Source organism: Grammomys surdaster, unplaced genomic scaffold (assembly GCF_004785775.1).
Source record: "Grammomys surdaster isolate TR1022 unplaced genomic scaffold, NIH_TR_1.0 371, whole genome shotgun sequence".
Lineage (NCBI taxonomy): Eukaryota > Metazoa > Chordata > Mammalia > Rodentia > Muridae > Grammomys > Grammomys surdaster.
The window spans coordinates 3,805,249-3,824,864 of record NW_021604790.1 but is presented as its reverse complement, the minus strand read 5'-3'; the positions used below and the strand labels follow the sequence as shown (position 1 = coordinate 3,824,864).

Below are 19,616 nucleotides of genomic sequence, written 5' to 3'. Positions count from 1 at the left end.
TGCTGGGAAGGTGTACCCGCGCCCCGGTACCCTGTGGGCGGGGGTGGGTGCTGGCGGCTTTTGGGCCGGTGCTGGCGGGCGGCGGGGGGCGGCGCTCGGACCCTCGGGGAGCCGCGGAGGACCGCGGCCTCGCGTCTTCCGGCCGCCCACCCCGCACCTGCTAGGACGTGCGCAAAAGTGGCCAGGACCCACCGCCTCCCACAGGGTACCGGGGCGCGGGTACACCTTCCCAGCACCTCACCCCACACTGCCTTTTGTGAAATCCCACTGTCTCAGCCCCATATTTTCTTGCACACAGGGACACAAACTGCCCTCTTGCTGTGGGACCGAGGCATGTGTCACAACCCACTGCGGCGAATCTAAACATGAGACCCACTGCGAGCGGGTATAAGGCTGAAAGGTCTCGGTGGACGCTATCCTGGGTGAGAGGCGTGATCAGAAGGCCAGTGTTGCTTTTGGGGAGGCGTCGGGCGCCGGGCAGTTTGATTAAGCGCTACCTGGACTGGGGTGGGGCGCCGGAAGGCGGTGAGACCAACAGGCGGGCGAGATCAGTTTTGAAAAGCCAGCCGCCACCGCCACTTGGCCCCAATTAGAGGCCAAACCTTTTATGTAAACAAGGAATAATTAGCTTTGGTAATAGAAGCGTAAACAGAATCATCATCCATTGATTTGCTAATTGCCCTCCTGTCCCACGACAATAGCCTGCGTTTTCTGCCCGTAGGTTGTACAGACCCTTCGCACTTGAAACACAGGTAAAGGGGGAGGGGCCTCTCTCCAATGTGAGAGATAGCTCCCCTCTCCCAAACTCTGCATCCACCCTCCAGCTAGTTCTCAGACTCCTCCCTTCCTGGCTGTGAATTGAGCTTTTTACCAATCCTTCTAAGAGCAGGCTCGCCCCCATTGGCTGGCAAAACTCCAGTCGAGGCCAGCCCAGCTAGGGCCATTAAATTCCTGGACAGGAGAAGTTCTAGAGCCAAAGTCCCCTTCTTAGGAGCAGTTACCCCGCTTATCTCGCCCTCTCCTACACTCTGTGCTCAAACTCAAAAGCGACTACTCTCATCCATTAGGGTCACAGTTGGTCAGACTTCCAGGTCTCAAGATCTCCGAGAGTGATCCATAGGCCATCAGAGTTTACGGGCTGGGCATGTCTTGCTTTCAGGACGTGGGAACCAACAGGAACTCTCAGGGGACCCTCGGGGGCGGGGGGGCCTTGTAGTGCCACCAGCACCAGACAGCTTCGATAGAGCCTGGAGACTTTTTCATGGCACAACACCTAGGCCTGGCACCATCCCACCCCCCACCCCAAAGCTGTATTTGCATAGCACTTAACACAGCATAAGGGAAATGTCACACATGTCTACATCAAAGCCTGGGCCCCCACTGTGTCATCCGGGAAGGAAGAAGGCTCTGGGCTCCTTGGTGCCTGTCCTCCAATCTCAGGACCCTGGGACATCTCAGGGTTACCCACCCCCCTGCAGCACTTGGAAAGACATAGATGATGTGGAGACAGCCTGTCCTGTCCAGAGATGGACCCCACCCACTTTCCACCAGCTTTTATTACCCTGCTAGGGAGAACTTGGACTCAGAGTTTCCCACAGTGGGAAAAAGGGGGCAGGGTCCCCGGACCCTTCCCACTACCCCCAGTCTCCCAGCCACTTCCCACCCAGTCTCAGGCAAGTACCTTTGTCCAGGACAGGCCCAAAGATGGCCAGGCTGTCATCTATGGTGGTACAGTTCCAGCGGCGGCCCCGGAACTGATGCTGACACTCCTGGATGCCCAGCTTCACGCCTTCTGCTACGCTGGGCATAATCTCGATGTAATTGCGGCAGAAGCGCAGTTGCTTGGGGACCAGGCCTGGGATGGAGCCGCAGAGCAGAGGCTGGGAGGCCAGAGATGTATACTGCTGGCCCAGGGCCAGGGACCTGCAGGCAGACAATGGGGATGGCACTGTAGACATAGAACACGTGGCCCGGGATGGATGTCATTTCTTCCCAGAGGATAGAGTGGGGTGGAGGGTGGGGGTGGGATGATCTATAGCTCTGAGAAGCCTGGCACCTCATGTGCTGCTTTTGATTTCCTTGGGGACACGGTGTCCCTCTGACATGGGCACATCTGACCTGCAGCGCATGTGGGGCAGCAGAGCCTCTGGGGAAGGGGACACTTTGTAGGTCTGTACTGTGTCATGAAAATGACCCGACTGGAAATGAAGAATTGGAACGGGGATCAAGTTCTGCCCAGTGGCCCTGGTGGGAATTGCAGGGCTCCTGCAAAGCAATCTCTCAGGGACTCCAGGATTCATGGGCCATGTGGAGACTAACAGCCATTCATGGGAAGGAATCCAAACATAAAGGACAAAGGAAGCAGAGGCCATTGTGATTGCTGCTCTATCTTAGGGGGGGAAAAGCATAAGTCTTAACAGAGTGTTCTCTTCTTCCCCCGCCCCTCTTTCCACAAAGCCCTCTAGCCTCTTCCCCAAGAGTATGGACACCAAGAGCCTGTTTGTCTCTGATGGCATCAAATGCTCTGTCTACAAGGGCCTCCGTTACCATCTTTATAGTTCCCTAGAAGTTTCTAGAATGCAACCTCCCCTCTCACTAGAGACAGGCTCCGTTTGATGACTCGTTTAACTCAAGAGCAAAAGGAAAATCTCAGCAGGCATTCCCCCCAACCCTGTCGCTTCAGTCAAGTCACCCCATTATTCCACCCCTTACATTTCAACCCTTGGGAATTTATGTAGCGTTGGTGAGTACATGCGGGGGGGGGGGGGGTGTTAAATACTGTAGAAAAATCAAGGTACTACCAGAACCTCTACCTTCTCCTTCCCTCTTCCAGGCCCATAATAAAGGGCAGAGTGTCCTGGAAGAAAGAGATCCAGGCACTGACTGAGGTCAAGTCCTGGGTGCAGGAGCCTTGGAAAGAGGCCCAGCGGTAAACTCTGGAGTAGGTCAGAATAGACACACAAAAGCATCATTGGCTGGACATGGGTGAACCAAACGCTGGCCATTGAGGGACTCTCTAGTTGCTCAGAACTTTGGATGTAACAGGTTTGATCAGTTTTTGATCATCTCTTTCCCTTATGAAGAATCTGGGTTTCCAGAACAAACTAGCTTGCCCCAGGGAACAGGTTTGTGGCCAATCCGAGTATTCTGTGAGCTACCTCCCCACCACCCCACACTCAGCACTCAGAGCCTCGGTTGCTCAGTTCAGAGGGTCCAGCACAACGTGGCACACAGCATCACCACTTCCAGCAGCCTCTAGCCTCAGCTGTCAGGGGAAGAAGTCCAGGTTTCCCCACTGGGAAGAAAGATCAGGAGTGGGCAGAACTGGGGGTTTTGAATTAGTGCTCTTGAGGAGTCCTGTCCTGATCTGAGAGTCCACAACCCCACCTCTCAGAGCCGCAAGCCTGCCAGGCCAGAGATCTCCCACTGAGCTCTCCCCCAGCCAAGCCCCAGCCCTTTTGAAGAGGAAAAGCAAGGAAGGCGGGTAGTGCATTCCTATAATCCCAACCCTTTGGAGCCAGAAGCAAGAGGATCAGGAGTTGCAAGCTACAAGAGACTATCTCTTGTTGAGACTGGACAAGAGTGAGAGAAAATGAGGTGGCCACTGAACGATTAATGTCATACCATTATGGCTCACTCCCTACAACTCTTCACTAACTGCCTTGAGTTGCCAGCACACAGTGGGGGCTTTACTAGCTGCCCAGACCATAAAGTTTCTAACTGCTGTTAGAAACTAGACTACCTGGTTCCTGGGCAAGCCACTTACCTCTACCTTATGGGTAATACCAGTCTGGGTCCCAAGGGAGCTGGGATGGCTTCAGGCCTGGCCCGCCTACCCCCTGGTGGGTTCATGTCTGAGTGAGAAGCAATGATGGGTCATAAGCCTGAAGGCACATAGCACATAAAAGCCCAGGGGAGCCCAGTGAAAACACCTAACGTGGATTATATGCCTGACCTGAGCTGGACACAGCTCTAAATGTTTACGTCTCTAACTTATTTAATCCTCACAACTAGTCTATGGGGTAGAGATAGTGTCATTATCACTATCATCCCATTTCACAGAGAGGGAACCAGGCAAGGGAGCTAAGTAACCTGCCTGTATCTGTGGGGCTTAAAGTGCCAGAGTTGAGCCTCCCTCTCGGCATGTTCTTTTCCACCTCCAAACCAGTCTCTCCACCCCAGCTCATGTCCAGCTCTGCCTCGCTCAAGCTGCCATTCCAAGCAATTTCCTTAACTTCTCCACACCACACTTTCTTCATCTGTGAGACAGAGCTCACGGGAAGAGTAGATGTGTACAGCTCAGTGCCAGGCACACCAGGATCCCTCCGGCAACGGCAGCCGCCTCAGGTTCCATGCTCTCAGGACTTTGTCCCTGCCATGTCGACAACCTCATTTCCCTCAGCCTCAACTCCATGACTTGGTACAACACATCAGAATTTCTAAAGCCACCTCCCATCAAGCGTGAGAAGCAAGTCCCAGGACAGAGCTGAGGCCCGTCACCAGCAGCCCTAACAGGGCTGGTCAAGCAAATCCCTCTGTGACTGACAGGCTGAGCTGAGCAAAGCCATGTGTGACTTGGATGAATGTTCAAACTAACTAAGGGCATGGGAGCATTTCCAGGATGCTCTGGTCAAAGGTCTCAATAGGCTCCATCTGGATATCCTGTGGTAATTAGCCAGGGCCTCTGGGGACAGGGCTCAGATCTATGGACAGCCTTGAGGCTGTGGCCTTGGGATTGAATTCTGTGGGGACAGCTGCCCTCCCTGACACATGCCCTGCCGGCCCTGAGCTGTGCCCACACAGCATGGCTGACATTCCATTGCTGCAGACTTATCAGTGTAACCCACTTCTTGTCCCCATTACAGAAGAGCTTGTCCCCCTGGGAGAGTCAACAGGAGAGCCTCCTGATCTTCTCCGTCTCCCCAGGGTGAGAGGCTTTGATTAGATTTGCCTTGAGGCCAGCTGAAACTGCTTCACACCCTTTACACATGCTGAGTCCCCTCTCTGCAGCCCATACTGAAGGCAAACTTTCCCTGAATCACTTCTAAAGACTTCTGTGAGCTCCCAGGCAGAAGAAACCTTTCCTACTACGTGTGTTCCTGTACCCCATTCTCGCCTCCTCCCCATAGAAGGCTGGCTAATTTGTTTGCATCATGACACAAAAAGAGAAATATCTCCTACTGTTTCCACGCACACATACATCAGCACACTTGGCCTTCCAGTCAAGAAATAGAGGACACCCCGAAGAGCCGGTCTGATGCCCCCACTCAGCAGGTTCCAGGCAGCCGGAGGTCTCACCCACACACAGGACAAGACTCCTCAGTTCCGCTGAGGGACTTCCTCCAGTGAGGATCTGAGATGGTGACTAGGCTCCCAAAGGAGGTCGGGGCATGGCTGGCACCAGCAGCTGGTGAGGGGGAGGATGGAGGGTTTGCCAGGCCTGCCCAGCTGGGTAGGGACTATTTATACCCAGCTCCTGTCCCTGACTTTGCCCTGCTCTGCCCAAGATCCTGTTGTCTTCAGTCCAGGGACAACTCAGCCTTCATCCCAACCACCTACCATCCAGGCCCAGGCAGATGCAAGCAGCCAGGTGGATGAACCATAGATGGCAGTAAGGAAAGGGACTAATGCCACTGTCCCATTAGGCCAGACTGAAAACATCCCCCATGGCCCTGTCAGCTCCCCACTGACACCCAGTTCTTTATCACCTGTTTTGCAAAGGACTATGGGTGGGGGTGCATGATGACAAGATCAGACGCAGTTTTCCTTGCTGCAGAGGGAGCCTGGGACCTTATCCATGCTAAGGCAAGGGCTCTACTGCTAAGCCACTGCAGCCCAAGATACTGGGGCTCTGAAACATGGCCGTAGTCTGTGGCTCATGTGGGCCTTGGCTTTGCAATCCTCCTGTCTCAGACACCCGAGTACTAGGATAACAGGTGTGCAACTCAGACACAACCATTTCAATGGGCTAATTCATATTTTTACTTGCATATGTAATTAACTAGAAGGGAACTGGGAAAAGATCTGCAGCAGTCCCCAAAGAACGCACAAGTGACTTGTTAATACTTTTCATGCAAGTGTAGAATTTTATATACAGATATATAAGACTTTTCATGAAACACAGAATTCTTTGTTTTGTTTTTGTTTTAGAAACAGGATTTCATGTATCCCAGGCTGGCTTTGAACTCCCTATGTAGCCAAGGATGATCTTGAATTTCTGAGCCTTCCTGGCCCTACCTGAGTGCCAGGATTGTTGGCATGAACCACCACATCAAATTTATACAGTACTAAGGATCAAACTCAGGCCTTTGTGCCTGCTGGGAAGGCTCTCTACCAACATCTCCAGGCCCTGTCAGGAATTCAGGGCAGCTTAGCTGCTGCATGGACTTACAAAGAGAAGTGTCCTGTGGCCTTAAAGACTTGCAGACTCTGCCATCCCTCTGCATGACTGAGCCCCTGCTGAGGCCAGGCTGGCTCTGCCTGCTTACACTAGGCTCATCCTACCAGGGAGCCTCTCCTGTATCCAAGCCTGGATTGTTTTGTTTGCTTTTGAGTTCAGAGCCTCCCAACAGGATCTTAGAGCTTAGGGAGATGTGGGATGCTGGGCATGGGGGTGTCACCAAGTTCAGGCTGTCTTAATGGTTAACTATTTTTGTTTGGAAATGGACACAAGCACAGCCTCCCTCCTTTCCCTCTCTATAAAACATTTAAAAAGAGAATTTGCTATACCACAGGATCCAGCAGTCTCAACCTAGGCTCCTATTCTACAGTAATTACTGTTTAGGATGAGGAGAATGTTCTAGAAATAGTGGTAGTTGCCTGACATTGGAATTTACTTAATGGACTGATTTATACAATTAATAATAGCTAAAATGCCTAGGACTGTGTCTACCTGAATCCCTCTATATTTTTTTTATAAAAATTTTCATTTATTTACCTTTATTTTATGTGCGTTGGTGTTTTGCCTGCGTGTATGTCTGAGAGTGTCAGATCTTGGAGTCAGACAGTTGTGAGTTGTCATGTGGGTGCTGGGACTGGGTCCTCTAAGAGCAGTCAGTGCCTCCAACCACTGGGCCATCTCTCCAGCTGAATCTCTCACTTCTAGGGAACTTTTAGAGAGCCACTGGTCTGGGCTATTTTAATGGGGGTACCGAAGCTCAGTTGACTGGAAAGATCAGAAGACCCTGACCCACTGCTAATAGACTCTTCTCTGAACCACTGTCCCTTCCTGTGAGTCCCAGGGTGTGACGAAGACACATTCTCAGAAGCTTCTCTCGGACTTGGCAGAGTGGACAGAGTGTAGTTCGGGACCATAGCATAGGGAGAGGTTCCCTGGCTCCTCTATGAGTCTTGGGATGAGTTTGGATGAGTCTTACGTTCTTGGGATTCTTTGCCCTTCTCTTCCTGATAGGTAGCCGTCCATCTGATCTCAAAGAGAGGTAGCCATGAGACTCGGATCCAAAAGCCTAGGCTCTCATGTGAGAAATGCCCAGGCATTGGGAGGGAGAGGAAGGCAAAGGGTTTCCAAAAACCCCATAAGGACACAGAGCCAGGTAGTCTGACTGCGGGCTTCTAAACAGTACTAGACAGAGGCCCAATCTGCTTTTGGTTCAGTAGAACTCTACCTCTTGGGCAATATGGAAACTTCTAGAAGCTAGAAGAAAATCTCAAGAAATGGGCAGAAAGAACCAAAGTATTGCCTGCTGGTTATTATAAGGGAGAGGACAGAGCTCAGGGGTACACATGCCTGATGGCTAAGAAGGAGCTGAGCCCAGTGGAACAGGGTTCTCCCAACTCCTGGAGCCTCTAATGGCCCTGGCAAGAGGATATTTGCCCTGGAACCTTGGAAAGAAGCTTCAATAAAGAGAAAGGAGGGAGAAATCCCAACATGCATCTGCTGCCACCTTTGCTAAGAATCCATGTTGATCTCAAACACACAGAGGGCCCTGTGCAAGCTGAGCATGTAACTACACCCTTCCCAGGATCACAGTGCATGGCCAAGGAGGGGCTGTTTCCAAGTGATGCCATGGCTGTCAGTTTACAAAAGGAACCTAGATGCTACCCTTCACAGAAGCAGGGAGCCTCTGGAGCTCTCTCCTTCCCTTACATCTGCCTTTCCGGATCCAGCGGGAACAGAGACAACTTTAGCTCACATACAGGGGCTGAAGGGAGAAGGGCGGAGCCCAGGGCAGGGCTAGGTTTCCAGTTTGCCTGAGTCTGGGCCTGCAGACTAAGCCCAGCGAGGATAAGCAAATGGAGGGTTTGGTCTCAGCAGCTGGCCTCAAGTCCTTCCTTGGTAAACACATTCTCTCAGCGCCTGCTCACTCAACATCGCTTACAGAGAGATGACTCCAAACCTGGCAGAGCTCCAGGTGCTAGGAACACAGAGATGAATGAAGCCCCACGGAGGAGCACCCAGGCCAAGAGACATCTGTCAACGGCAGGCCAACGAGCCCTCTTCCAGCCCCTACCAGATCAGGGTACTGTGGATGCCACATGTGAGCAGGAGATGGTCTTTGGCTACTTGTCACTTACGTCCTCAGTCATCATTACCATAGCATAGGGAAAATCACTGAGTCTTCCAGGGTGGGGCCAGCGGGTCCCCACTGCCGTGATCAGGCAGTTACACACCTGGTGATTAAAGCTGGGCTCACTTAAGCACCTGGAAGAGAGAGCAGCCTCAGACTAGGAGGCTCAGGACAACAGGTGCTGTACCCAGGTTACCATTTGTCTCTCACCTGAAATCTTGGACTATTCAGAAGGGGGTGGGGGGCTGGCAAGGGGCCCCACCTGCCAAGTTCTATACCACTCCGTGGAAGCTGGCAGAGCTCAAAGCATCCTGAGCTGGACTTTGGTCTGTTGATCTACCTCCCACCTACAATGGAACAAGGGCAGTACTCAAGATCAAAAGCTGGGAAACAGATGGAAGGCTGGTGTGACAGTTGGCACTAAGGAGATTCGAGGACCTGGCAATACATTGCCACCACCAGAGGTCTCGGTGTCACTGGCCTCAGGTGAGCCAGTGAGGCTAACGGACTGTGGCCCACTGGCCATTGCGAGACGAAGGCTTCAGAGGACAGAGAGAAGGCCATGGATAAGGACAACAAGAGAGAAAGGGTATGGAAGGTCTAGACCAGGGTGACCATGGAGATGGCATCCATAAGAGGCTAGAGACAATGGGAAAAGGAAACCTTGGGGACAGTGACAGCTGCAGACCCCATAACCAGACCACAGGGAGGTCCAGAACCCATAGAAGAACATAGAAGGCAGCCATTCCCACTTGGGGACAGTTGTTCAGAAGGTACAGTGGAAAGGCACTCTAGACCTGATCTCCCAAAAGGTTCCTGGGGAAGCTGAGCCAGCTGGAAATCTCATGCTGGGGCTGCTGATACCACATGCCAGGCAGGAAGGAGTGATGCCAGAACAGCCTGATGTGTCCAAACCTCACCGAGAGGCCCAAAGCCTGTGGGACCATAGGTTGTGTCTCTGGCTCCTGTTTCATGGTCCTTACAGAAGCACACAGCCTGCATGTGTGGTCAGCCACCACAATGTCTCTTCCTCTGCTCTGTTCCCTGTCTACTGGTCTCCTCCCTAGGTGAGAGTTCTCGTTCACTAATGTCAAAAAATCCAGTGTCAAAGCCGTTCCTTCTGGAAGGAAGTGGCCACTGAGAAGGGCAGGGTGGCCTTCTTCCTCTCTCTCCCTGAGGTTCCCACGGAACCTTACTAAGAGCTTACTGGCTCTGCTGGCCAACGTATCTTCACCTGATACTTCCAGAAGCTCCTTTCAGGGCCAAATGGAACCATTAAAGGAAGCAGTGCACTTGCTGGGGACCCCAAAGAGACTGGATTCTGGGCATCCATGGAGGAAGAAGATGATATGGGAAGAAACATGCAGTCAGGGGGTCCCTATCAGAGGGAAGTGGTAGCAATCGATCCTGCCACCATCCAAGAAGCTAGGCGGACCCTTTCCACCAAAGGGAGCCCAACTTGACTGGAATGTACCATACCAGCGTTTACTCTGTGCCACAGAGGGACTGCAGGCCCTGATCTGATAAGGTGTGTGACAAGTCCGCCTGAAAAATGTTGAAACCTGTGAAATGTTGAAACCTGTTTTTTGAGGTGTCCTGAGCATAAGCCACCACCCCTACCCCATTTCAGTGGAGAAGAAGGGAGGCAGGAGGCGGCAAGGACAGAAGGACTGTCCCTCCTGGCTAAATTGGGGGTTGGAGGACAGAGCAGGCTGGTGGGTCCTAAAGAGGACGTAAAGGAGTTAAGTGAACTGTACAGAGAGGGGAGGGATCCAGAGAATTGGAAGGGGAAACGGTGGAAGATGAAAAAGAAAGAGACAGGGGTCTCTGCAGTCTGGCCTGATTTATCTTCTCTAGAAAGACTTACCAGAAGCAAACTCAGCCCAGACCAACCAGAGAGCGAGACCAGGTCAGGGGCCTCCCACCTCAGACCCCAAGAAGGTCTCTGTGAGAAGTGCCAGCTGTCTCAGGGACATGGCTTCCAGGAGGTCAGGGAAAGAACTGAGTCATTTCCTCCAAAGCAAACAGTTCCCAAGGGAGCCTCCATGATCTTTCCTTCCCCACCCCCACTGAACAGGTCGGGTCCTTGCCTTTGGAAACTACCGGTCTGCAGAAGCCAGAGTTTCACAGAGAAGACAATCAAGGATCAAAGGATTGCTTGGGTTGCTTGCAAATGACTCTCCTAGGATGCATTTGGTCTTTCTAGTGGGGCTAGACTCGATGGTTAGTTAGATCAGGGGTTTCAATAAAGGCTTGCTGAACAGAAGTTTCTGCCTGAAAAAGTATCCCTGGCTGGCCTGTGGCTGGCTGGAGGAGGGATATAAGAGACCCTGAAAAGTCACTGGAAGCCTTCTGTAAGTGGTCGCATAGCCAGCCAGCCACTCATTAAAGCATCAAGTCGCAAAATGTCAAAACTTGATGGGACCATTAACTTCTTTTTCTTGGGGGTGGAGGGCTGGGGTGGGTCGGGGGGTTCTGTGACCAGCCCCCCAAGTGATGTAACTCATCCAATGTCCTTCACGGGTTCAAGATGAAGGGAGGATGGTCTAGGCCTTTTAACCTCCTGCCAGAGCTCCATCACCTCATACCACACAGGACCTCTGTGCCTCACAGAGCCTCAGTCAGCACTCTGGGACTCCACAGTTACTAGCTTAGTCCCTGTTTCGTGTATATATCGGATGGGGCCTTCCATCCTCTGCAGAAGAGGCAGTCTGTAGTTGAGCGAGTGTAAGGAGTCCCATTTGGGGTAGGAATTCTAATTTCTCTCTGGGCTCTGCCATTTATTTCTTTACCTACTGACCTGCCAATCAGAACTATAAACGTTTCTTAAGCCCAGTTTGCTTCATTAGTCCCTTTGACGTATACCACTTCCTCCCTGCTGACCCTCTGAGGCAGAGTTACAGATGGCAGGGGCACTCTGCCCACGTGCAGTGAAGTGGGGGCTTGCCGGGTCCTGGTTAATTGTTCTGGGAAGGCAGACAGCTGGCTCCTAGGTCAGAACTGCTCCCAGTTCTCATGTAGCTTTCCCTTCAAGCCGAGTTTTGGTAAAAGACAAAACGTAGCCATTCTGTGAGCTCCTATTCACCCCTCAAGACCTGAGGTTAAAAGCCCCTCTTGTTGCTTTCAGTTTAAACTGTTCCTCTTGGTCATCTCTTCAGCTTATCAGAGGAAGATGGATCTTGAACATCCTCTACTGAGCTGTCTACAGAGTCCATCTCTTCACTAAAAACGGTGAGGGTTTTTCAGAGGACAAATTCTCTCACTCACTGGCAGCTAATAAGTGGAGAGTCTGCCTTTCTAATGGGCACAGGATCCCCTTGGACTCAGGATTCCAGAGGCTCCCACTGCCTTCCCCAGCAGTTCCTCCCCACTCAGGCTACCACGTTGACAAACTGAGGGCAGAAGCCACCCTGCTGGTTCTCTGGGCTTTTCTCACAATTACCACACAGCCTGAGAAGTCTTTATCTGAGTCTTCAAATGGGGAAAGCTGAGCTGTTGGCTGGAAGCTCACACCAGAGGCCATCTTTCTGGAGGTTCATTGAGGGCCACCAGCTTGGTGTATATCTTCATTTTAAGAACAATTATAGTGGGACAGCTGTGTGCCAGATGTTGAGAGCATACAGATGTTGTGGGAGTGGTTATCATCTGCAAGAGCTACCAACTCCCAGATCCAGGCATTCAGGTCTGCTGAACCAGAGCCGTGAGAACTCACCTTTCCCCACGCCTCCCTCACCATCTCCTTTGGAGGGCCAGGGATCATCACTGCCCAGTTGGCTGTTGGAGCCAATTTCAAGCACGTGAGACACTTACACAGCCAGCTTACTAGGGGCAGATTTTCAAAACCCAGACACATGGACTCCAGTGCCAACCCGCTGGACCAGCCCATCTGGGAAAGAGACTGAGAAACCCTATTAAACACCTCCAAAGAAGTAAGACAGCTGAATGGCTGGAGATGGCGCAATGTGGAGTACCCAACCTCCTCTATAAAGCTCACCAGCCAAAGACGCTTCACCTAAGTAACTAACCCTCAGTTGTCAAGAAAAAGAGAACAAGCCATGATTCTAAAGAAGCAGGCAGATGATTTGAGAATAGGTCACATGGTCAAAGACTACAGACCATAGTTCTGTGAAAAGCCAGTGACCTATTAAAAAGTGTATTGGACATGAGGAGAATTACCTTGAGGTTAAAATGAAGACAAGAGAAAAAGAGAAGACTGCGTCGAAAACCCTCAGGGTAAAGGCAGAGAGAAGGACACCTAAGAAACCCGGATCACGGGAATCCTTAGTAGTTTTGTTAACCAGCATGATGGCTTGGGGTCGGGGGTCGCAGCAACCTCACATATTGCAATCTCAGAGCTCATGATGAATATAATCTACTTTGCAATTGTTTGACAAAAAACAAACGTGCGCGTGTAAAACATTAAGAAAAAAAATGCTTGTTCTTTGTACTACCTTCCTCTACTTTTCGTTGCGTAGCTCTGGCTGGCCTGGAACTTGCTATGTAGAATAAGTTGACCCGGAACTAGCTACAACCCTCTCGGCTCCCTATCCAAGTAGGATAGAGTTTATCAAAACCATGGCCTCAGATATGCTGAGGTAAGCACTCTACCAGTTGAGCGACATATCTTGCTCCCTTTCGATTTTTCAAGTTCACTTCTCCTGCTGCTCTGTGGTGATGAACCCCAGGCCCTTGTAGCATGCTTTGCAGGCCCTAAACCTCTAAGCAAGATCCACATCCCTCATTAACGATTGTATAATAAAACTTTGAAGAACAATATAAACTCCCAACTCATTTGTGGGGACTTCTAGGTGGAACCTGTGCAGGGCAGGAGCCTCAATGTCTCAGTTGCTGGGCGCACCACCAGGTCGGGTGTATGTGTGTGTGTGTGGGGGGGGTGCCTGGAATCGGCACCAGCACTGGTACCAGCACCAGCAGCAGGTGCGCGCTGCAGCGGGCCGGCGGGTAGGGATGGGGGCGGGAGCAGCGCCACACCCGGCGCTCAGGGCTACATTCCCGCTCCTTGCCTTTCAAGGTGGGTATTTCCACTGCATTCCCAGGAGGTCTTCCTTGCGCCTCGTCCCCCACAGCGCCAAGGATCCGCAGGTGAAGGCAGCCCGGCCGGCACCTGGACTTCCCCCGCCCTCCTTCTGGAGGCTTCGCGCAAGTTCAAAGCGCTGCCTGCTCCTCCCTCCCGGGCCCATTCCCGGGAGCGAGCCTCAACACCTTCCTGCGCACCCCTTGCCCCGCACCCACACCGTCACATCCACCAGTCCTGGGCTCCTGCTTCCAGTTCCTCCACCGAGCCTAGCCTTTCTTCTCTTGGTTTCTGAGTGCCCACTCCACACTCCCAGCTGCCCTCAGGACCCACGCTAGGTATTCCAGCACTCCGAGAAGGGCCGCTCAGCCTCAGTGCTGGCTACACACAGAATTCACAGTCTGGTGTCTGCTCCCCCTAGCATCCATAGGATGGAGGAGTCTGGGTGCTCAGTGGGTCTTCGCTGCATTTCAAAGAGCAAGCCAGGAGCCAAAGGAGACTAAGGCCACTCCTGGGGCTCCGCCCCACGCCACGCATCCTGGTACCCAGAGTCAGTCTTTCTTTTCTTCCCAAGCCTGGTGTTTTCCTCACCCTAGCTCTCCAGGTTTCTCAAGCCTCCATCTTGACAGCGGCAGCAGCCAAACTGTTTTTGATCAGCAGCGCGAGTGAAAAGTGTTTGGGCATGTCCCTCATCTACATAGGCCAGGTATAAATCACAGGCGCCTCCAAGATTGGAGTTTAAGAGTCTTGCTACTAACCGCTCGCTAACTAACATCCATTCAAAAGGGAAGGTCATCATGAAAAATACTTTCAAAAGAAACTTCGTCTTCGACACTGTTGAGGGACCCCACCCCCTTGCCCACACGACATTCCTCCTCGCACCTCTCTCTCTTCCTCTGAGGGTTTTCCCTTTCCCTGATTTCTCCACCCAGATCGCTGAGTCTTGCCGTGGGGTTTACACGCCTGTGAGTACAGAAGCTCCCAGACGTGCCGAGTGTCCACAAAAGTTCTGGGTTCAAGGTCTCAAGACTTGCTTCCTACCGGGATCCACATCTTTTTAAATTCCTTTGCATAACCCAGGGGGAAAAAGGACGCATTCTGCAGGCTGAGCCCTCCCTGTTCACCCATGTCCTACCCCAGAAGGCTGCAGGGCCCAGCTGATACCACAGGCATTTCTGCTTCTGCAGTCTGTTTTGTATTTCTTCTGGAGACGAACAAGCTTTGTGTACAAAAGACTCTCTCACATACACAGACATTTAAATAAAGAAAAAAAATTTTTTTTGGTTTGGTTTTTCGAGACAGGGTTTCTCTGTGTAGCTCTGGCTGTCCTGGAACTCACTCTGTAGACCAGGCTAGCCTCGAACTCTCGAACTCAGAAATCTGCCTGCCTCTGCCTCCCAAGTGCTGGGAGTAAAGGTGTGCGCCACCACCGCCCAGCAAATAAAGAAATTCTAATGATTGATTTTTTTTTATTTCAGTACTGGGCATTAAACCCAAGACCTCCCACTGCTAGGCAAGTACTAAACTGCAAAGCTATACATCCTCAGCCCTTTCCAGTTATATAGATACAGATATATAGATAGAGATATATAGTCCTACTAAGTTCTCTGGCCCACACTGAGCTTTCTTTCTTTCTTTCTTTTTTTTTTTTTTACCGTCTTTGGTGAGAATGGTGTACTATGTAGTCGTGGCTGATCTAAAACTCAGCTTGTAGACCAGGCTGGTCTTTAACTCACAGAGATCCACCTACCTCTGCCTCTTCATTGATGGGATTAAAGACATATGTTCATCTTGAACTTTCCATCCTCCTGCCTCAGCCTCCTGAATAGATGGGTTTACATGTCTGTACCACAAAGCTTAGAGAAATTATAGATTTTTCTAGAAAGGAGCTGTGTGTGTTCCTCAGGGGGCAGAGGTCAACACAGGCCCGTGCCTAGGCTCTCTAAGAAGCCACTCTGGCCCTGAGTGGCAACATACAGGAGGAGTCCACAAAACAGGGGGAGATGAGGTAATGGGGGCCTCTTTGTGGAAACAGCTATAAATGAAATAAAGGGGGTGCTTTTACAGGTGCACACTCAGTGGTGAATAATATAGGGTGCACTTATCTGGGGAGACAGTCGTTAATAAGGCCATGAGGAAATGATTTCCTGAGCTCTGGTGTAAGGGAGTGGGGGAAGCCATTTCCAGGGCACTCACAATGGTTATTATTTGTAAAGGCTAGCATTTATTGAGCCCTGACTCTGTGCCAGGAATCACGTAAGCACTTTACATGAAATATATCCTTTAATTTGCTAAGGAACCCATCGACGTTATTATCCCCATTTGACAGGTGATGACATAGGTTCTAGAGACCAAGTAATGTGTCTGAGGTCATATAGCTCATGATGGGGGTACTGAGGCTGCTAAGAAAGCGAGAAGGGACTTATCAGGGTAGGGTCTCTACAGTGTGTCAGTGGAGAGCTGAGACACCCAGCCTGTCTTGTTGTTCAGGCTGAGTGCTGGACTCACACTGGAGCCTCACCCAGTATTTTCCTACTGGTATTTTCTCTCTTGAAAGTTGGTGTGACTCTCCTACCCTTGACATCTATGTCTCTGTATCAAAGCAGGACCGTGTCCCAGGCATCCTCAGGAGACAAAAGAGCTCTGTCCCAGGATCAGAAGGGCTGACACATGGGTTCAAGTAACCACAGAGAATTTCAGGTAACTGGTAATTCTAAGATAGCAAGCCCAGAAAATGAAGGTTCTCAGAACCAGTGTGGACATGGGGTTCTCCGGGGAGCTGGCCACCTTTGAGACTGCAAAGCTGTTTTCCCGAACATTCATTCAAAGGCTCCAAGGGTTTTAGGCCGCTGCATTGCACCAGCAAGAAAGCAGAGACTCAGAAGGTACAGAGTCTGGATGGTTTGGTCGTGCCTCCTACACTGATGCCATTTTGTCTGATAGTCTCAATTCACTCTCTGGTAATAACTCGTTCTGGCAGAATTCACATATTATGCACCCAAATGTGTGTCCCACACTATCCCAACGCTGTCACAACCCCTCACCTGGAGGACTGTATAATCAAAGAACAGGGCTATGCACACAGGGGCTGAAAGGGAGTAGCAAGGACACAGGCAGCTTTCTAAGCAGAGCTGAGGAGACCCACAGAAAGGGGCCACGCCACAGGGCAGGATGAGATGCAAAACCCATAGAGGATTGGTACATTGTATTAAATTCTATTCCCTTAAGATAGGTTCTCACCATGTAGCTCTGGCTGGCCCGGAACTCACTGTGCCCTCTAATTTATGGAAATTACCCTGCCTTAGCTTCCGAGATGCCAGGATTACAGGGATGTACCACCACACTTGGCACTGTCATTGCTGTTATTGCTTTAAAATCTTTTTTATTCCTTCCAACCAAGTGTAACCCGTGATGTATTGCACACACTGAGTTCGGAAGAGGTATATCCAGGGGATTCCCAGTGAGTGTGACCTGGAGCAGGAAGGAAGAGGTAAAAGGGAATGCTCTAGTGAATTTTTCTGCTCTCAGAAGAAAGGAGCCTCGGACACAGTGATAGAAGTAGGACACCAACCCATGGGGCAAGGCGGACAGAGGCAGGGGCTGACAATCAGCTACCGAGTTCAGATCCTACAGGCAGCAATGTGGGGACTATCTGTGAGTCTGAAAGGAGATTGGCAGGAACCTGGGCACTTTGGGGCACAGCCTGATAAAGTGTCCCATGAGGCTGAGGAATCAGCACCCATCAGGATCCTTCCACATCTCTGGGAAATTCAGACCACCCTGTTACCACTTGTTTTGTCTCGCACCACTGCAGAAAGGATAAAGCCCCACCACCTCCATTTCCCCTGCCCCTCAAACCAGCCAAGCTCTCAGAAGACCAGTGTTCTCTGAATTGCTTTGAATTTCTTCCTTACCGGGCCACAAAGATCTCAGCCCGCCTCTACCAGATTCTCTGGCTGTCAGCTCAATGACATCTTTGCCTCTGGAACACCTACTTGGTAATCTCACTTACATGCCTCTACCCCTCTGAACCACTCTGTTCTGCTCTCCCTTGCTGAAGGGACTATAGCCCTTTACCTGGAATGAAATGCCCAGCTTTCTCTGCTCCCCAGTGATCAGTCCCTGGCATCCGTGTGTCACATTGGACCTTGGTCCCCACGATTTCTTCTGTTGGGAGGCAAGAGATTCTGTGTCATGTGCCTGAGAAGTGATAAGTGGGCCCCTAGCATCCTCAGTCCCTGCTATCTGACCTTCTGGAGCTCTAAACTCGGGGGAAAGTGACTCTAATGTTCTGTGCATAAGCACCTCCCAGCACACAGTCCTGTGCAGGAGGCTGAGGACCTGGCGGTAAGCCACACTCTGTGAGCCCTCCATTCTAGGGTATTGCTACAGCACAGGACACTCTAGCCACAGTGTCCAAGAGATCTTTGTCTCAGTATACTCAGCTTCCTGGGTTAGCCATGAAAGTAAGTCTTGGCCACCCTTGGGCCTCCCAAGTTCCTGCTTTCTTGCCTATATGTTTGCTCCCCCATTCTCCATCCCCAAAACAACCAAGCACCACCATTATGGACTCTAGTTTGTAGGGATGAATAATGGATCAAAATAACAAAACCCAGCAATGTCACACATGGTGGTGCACACCTGCAACCCTAGCATCTGGGATGCTGAAGCAGGACAGTCACCACAAGTTCAAGGCAAGGCTTATCTACATGGTAATCAGCCAGAGCTACAGAGTGAGACCCTGTCTCAAAACAAGCAAACAGACAAACAGTCTGGGGTTGTAGCTCAGTTCATGTCTCAGGCACATAAAGCCCTGAGTTCTGTCTCTACCATCACATGCACTCGCCCACCAGCCAGGGAGTAAGCAGCCACTCTTAAGAACCTGGGGGGCAAATAAAACAGAGCCTCTTCCCTTGCAAGGGCTCAAGGCTTCCCTATGAAACAGATGCCCCCAAACCAGTGACAGGAGGCTGAATGTCAGTGACTCATTCCACGTGGGTGTTGGAGGAAGGCTGTGCAGAAATACTGTAGGCAGGGTTGGACATGGGCCAAACAGCCTCAAGTGTCCATAGCTTCTGACTCCTCTCAGGACAAGAGACCCAGCTAAACCGCAGAGCAATCAGCCGACTGCTTCTCTTACTGCTGGCTTCATTCGCCGCTCATGCTTTTTCATTCATTCATCTCAAGACCCCCAAGCAATGGAGACACTGAACTAAACTCAATTCATGCAGAATGTCCAAAAAAGGGGGGGGGCAGGGGAGAAACAGACTAGACAAATGAAAACAAGGGCCACCTCTACGGTGCACCTGGTGCCACTGAGATTGCAACAAGCAAGGCTAACTTCTAAATTTACTTGTCCCTAGAAGCCTTTCCCAGCAGGATCACGAAGGACCGGTGTGATGAGACACACTTTGAGACACAGTGCTGGACCTAAATGATACTCAGAAGATTGGGGGGGAGGGGTACAGTGTGGGGGGCAGAAGTCAAGCTGGTAAGAGATCTGGGACAAGGGGGGGCTCTGAGTCGGAATTTGGAAAAGCTTTGGAAGGTCATACGTAAAAAGATGGATGGTGGGAAGGAGATGGGAGCAGCATTTGGGAAATGGCTAGGCATCATTCTAAGAACATTCAACAGCCGTGACCTACTGGTCCGCTCCTAGGCAAGTGTGTGGAGGGAGAGCTGCCCTCCAAGGGCACAGAGAGATATGCGTGCTCATGGAAGGAAGGAAGCAGACACACTGACTACTCTACAGCTGCGAAAATGAAGGAAACACAGAAAGACTCAGGAACAACGTGGAACTTAGAAATAAAACATAGAAAGAACAAAAACAAATGTAGTGGTGTACACCTATAATTCCAGCTCTTGGGAGGCAGAGGTCTCTGTGAGCTTGAAGCCAGCCTGGTCTACATAGCAAATTCCAGTCCAGCCAAGGCTATATCATAAGACCCCCATCTCAAAAATAAGACAAAGAAGAGGAAACCACAGAAGACCACACACAGACCTCCTTCTCTCTCTCTCTCTCTCTCTCTCTCTCTCTCTCTCTCTCTCTCTCT

General features: G+C 51.1%; 1 protein-coding gene across 1 annotated transcript in view; it reads right to left on the bottom strand.

Annotated features, from left to right (window-relative positions):
- Window positions 1-19,616, bottom strand: part of Wnt3 (Wnt family member 3) — a 42,857-nt gene that overhangs the window by 8,130 nt on the left and 15,111 nt on the right. The window contains exon 2 of the mRNA XM_028780683.1: window positions 1,682-1,923. Coding sequence (XP_028636516.1) covers window positions 1,682-1,923 — 242 coding nt within the window. The remainder of the gene's footprint in view (window positions 1-1,681; window positions 1,924-19,616) is intronic.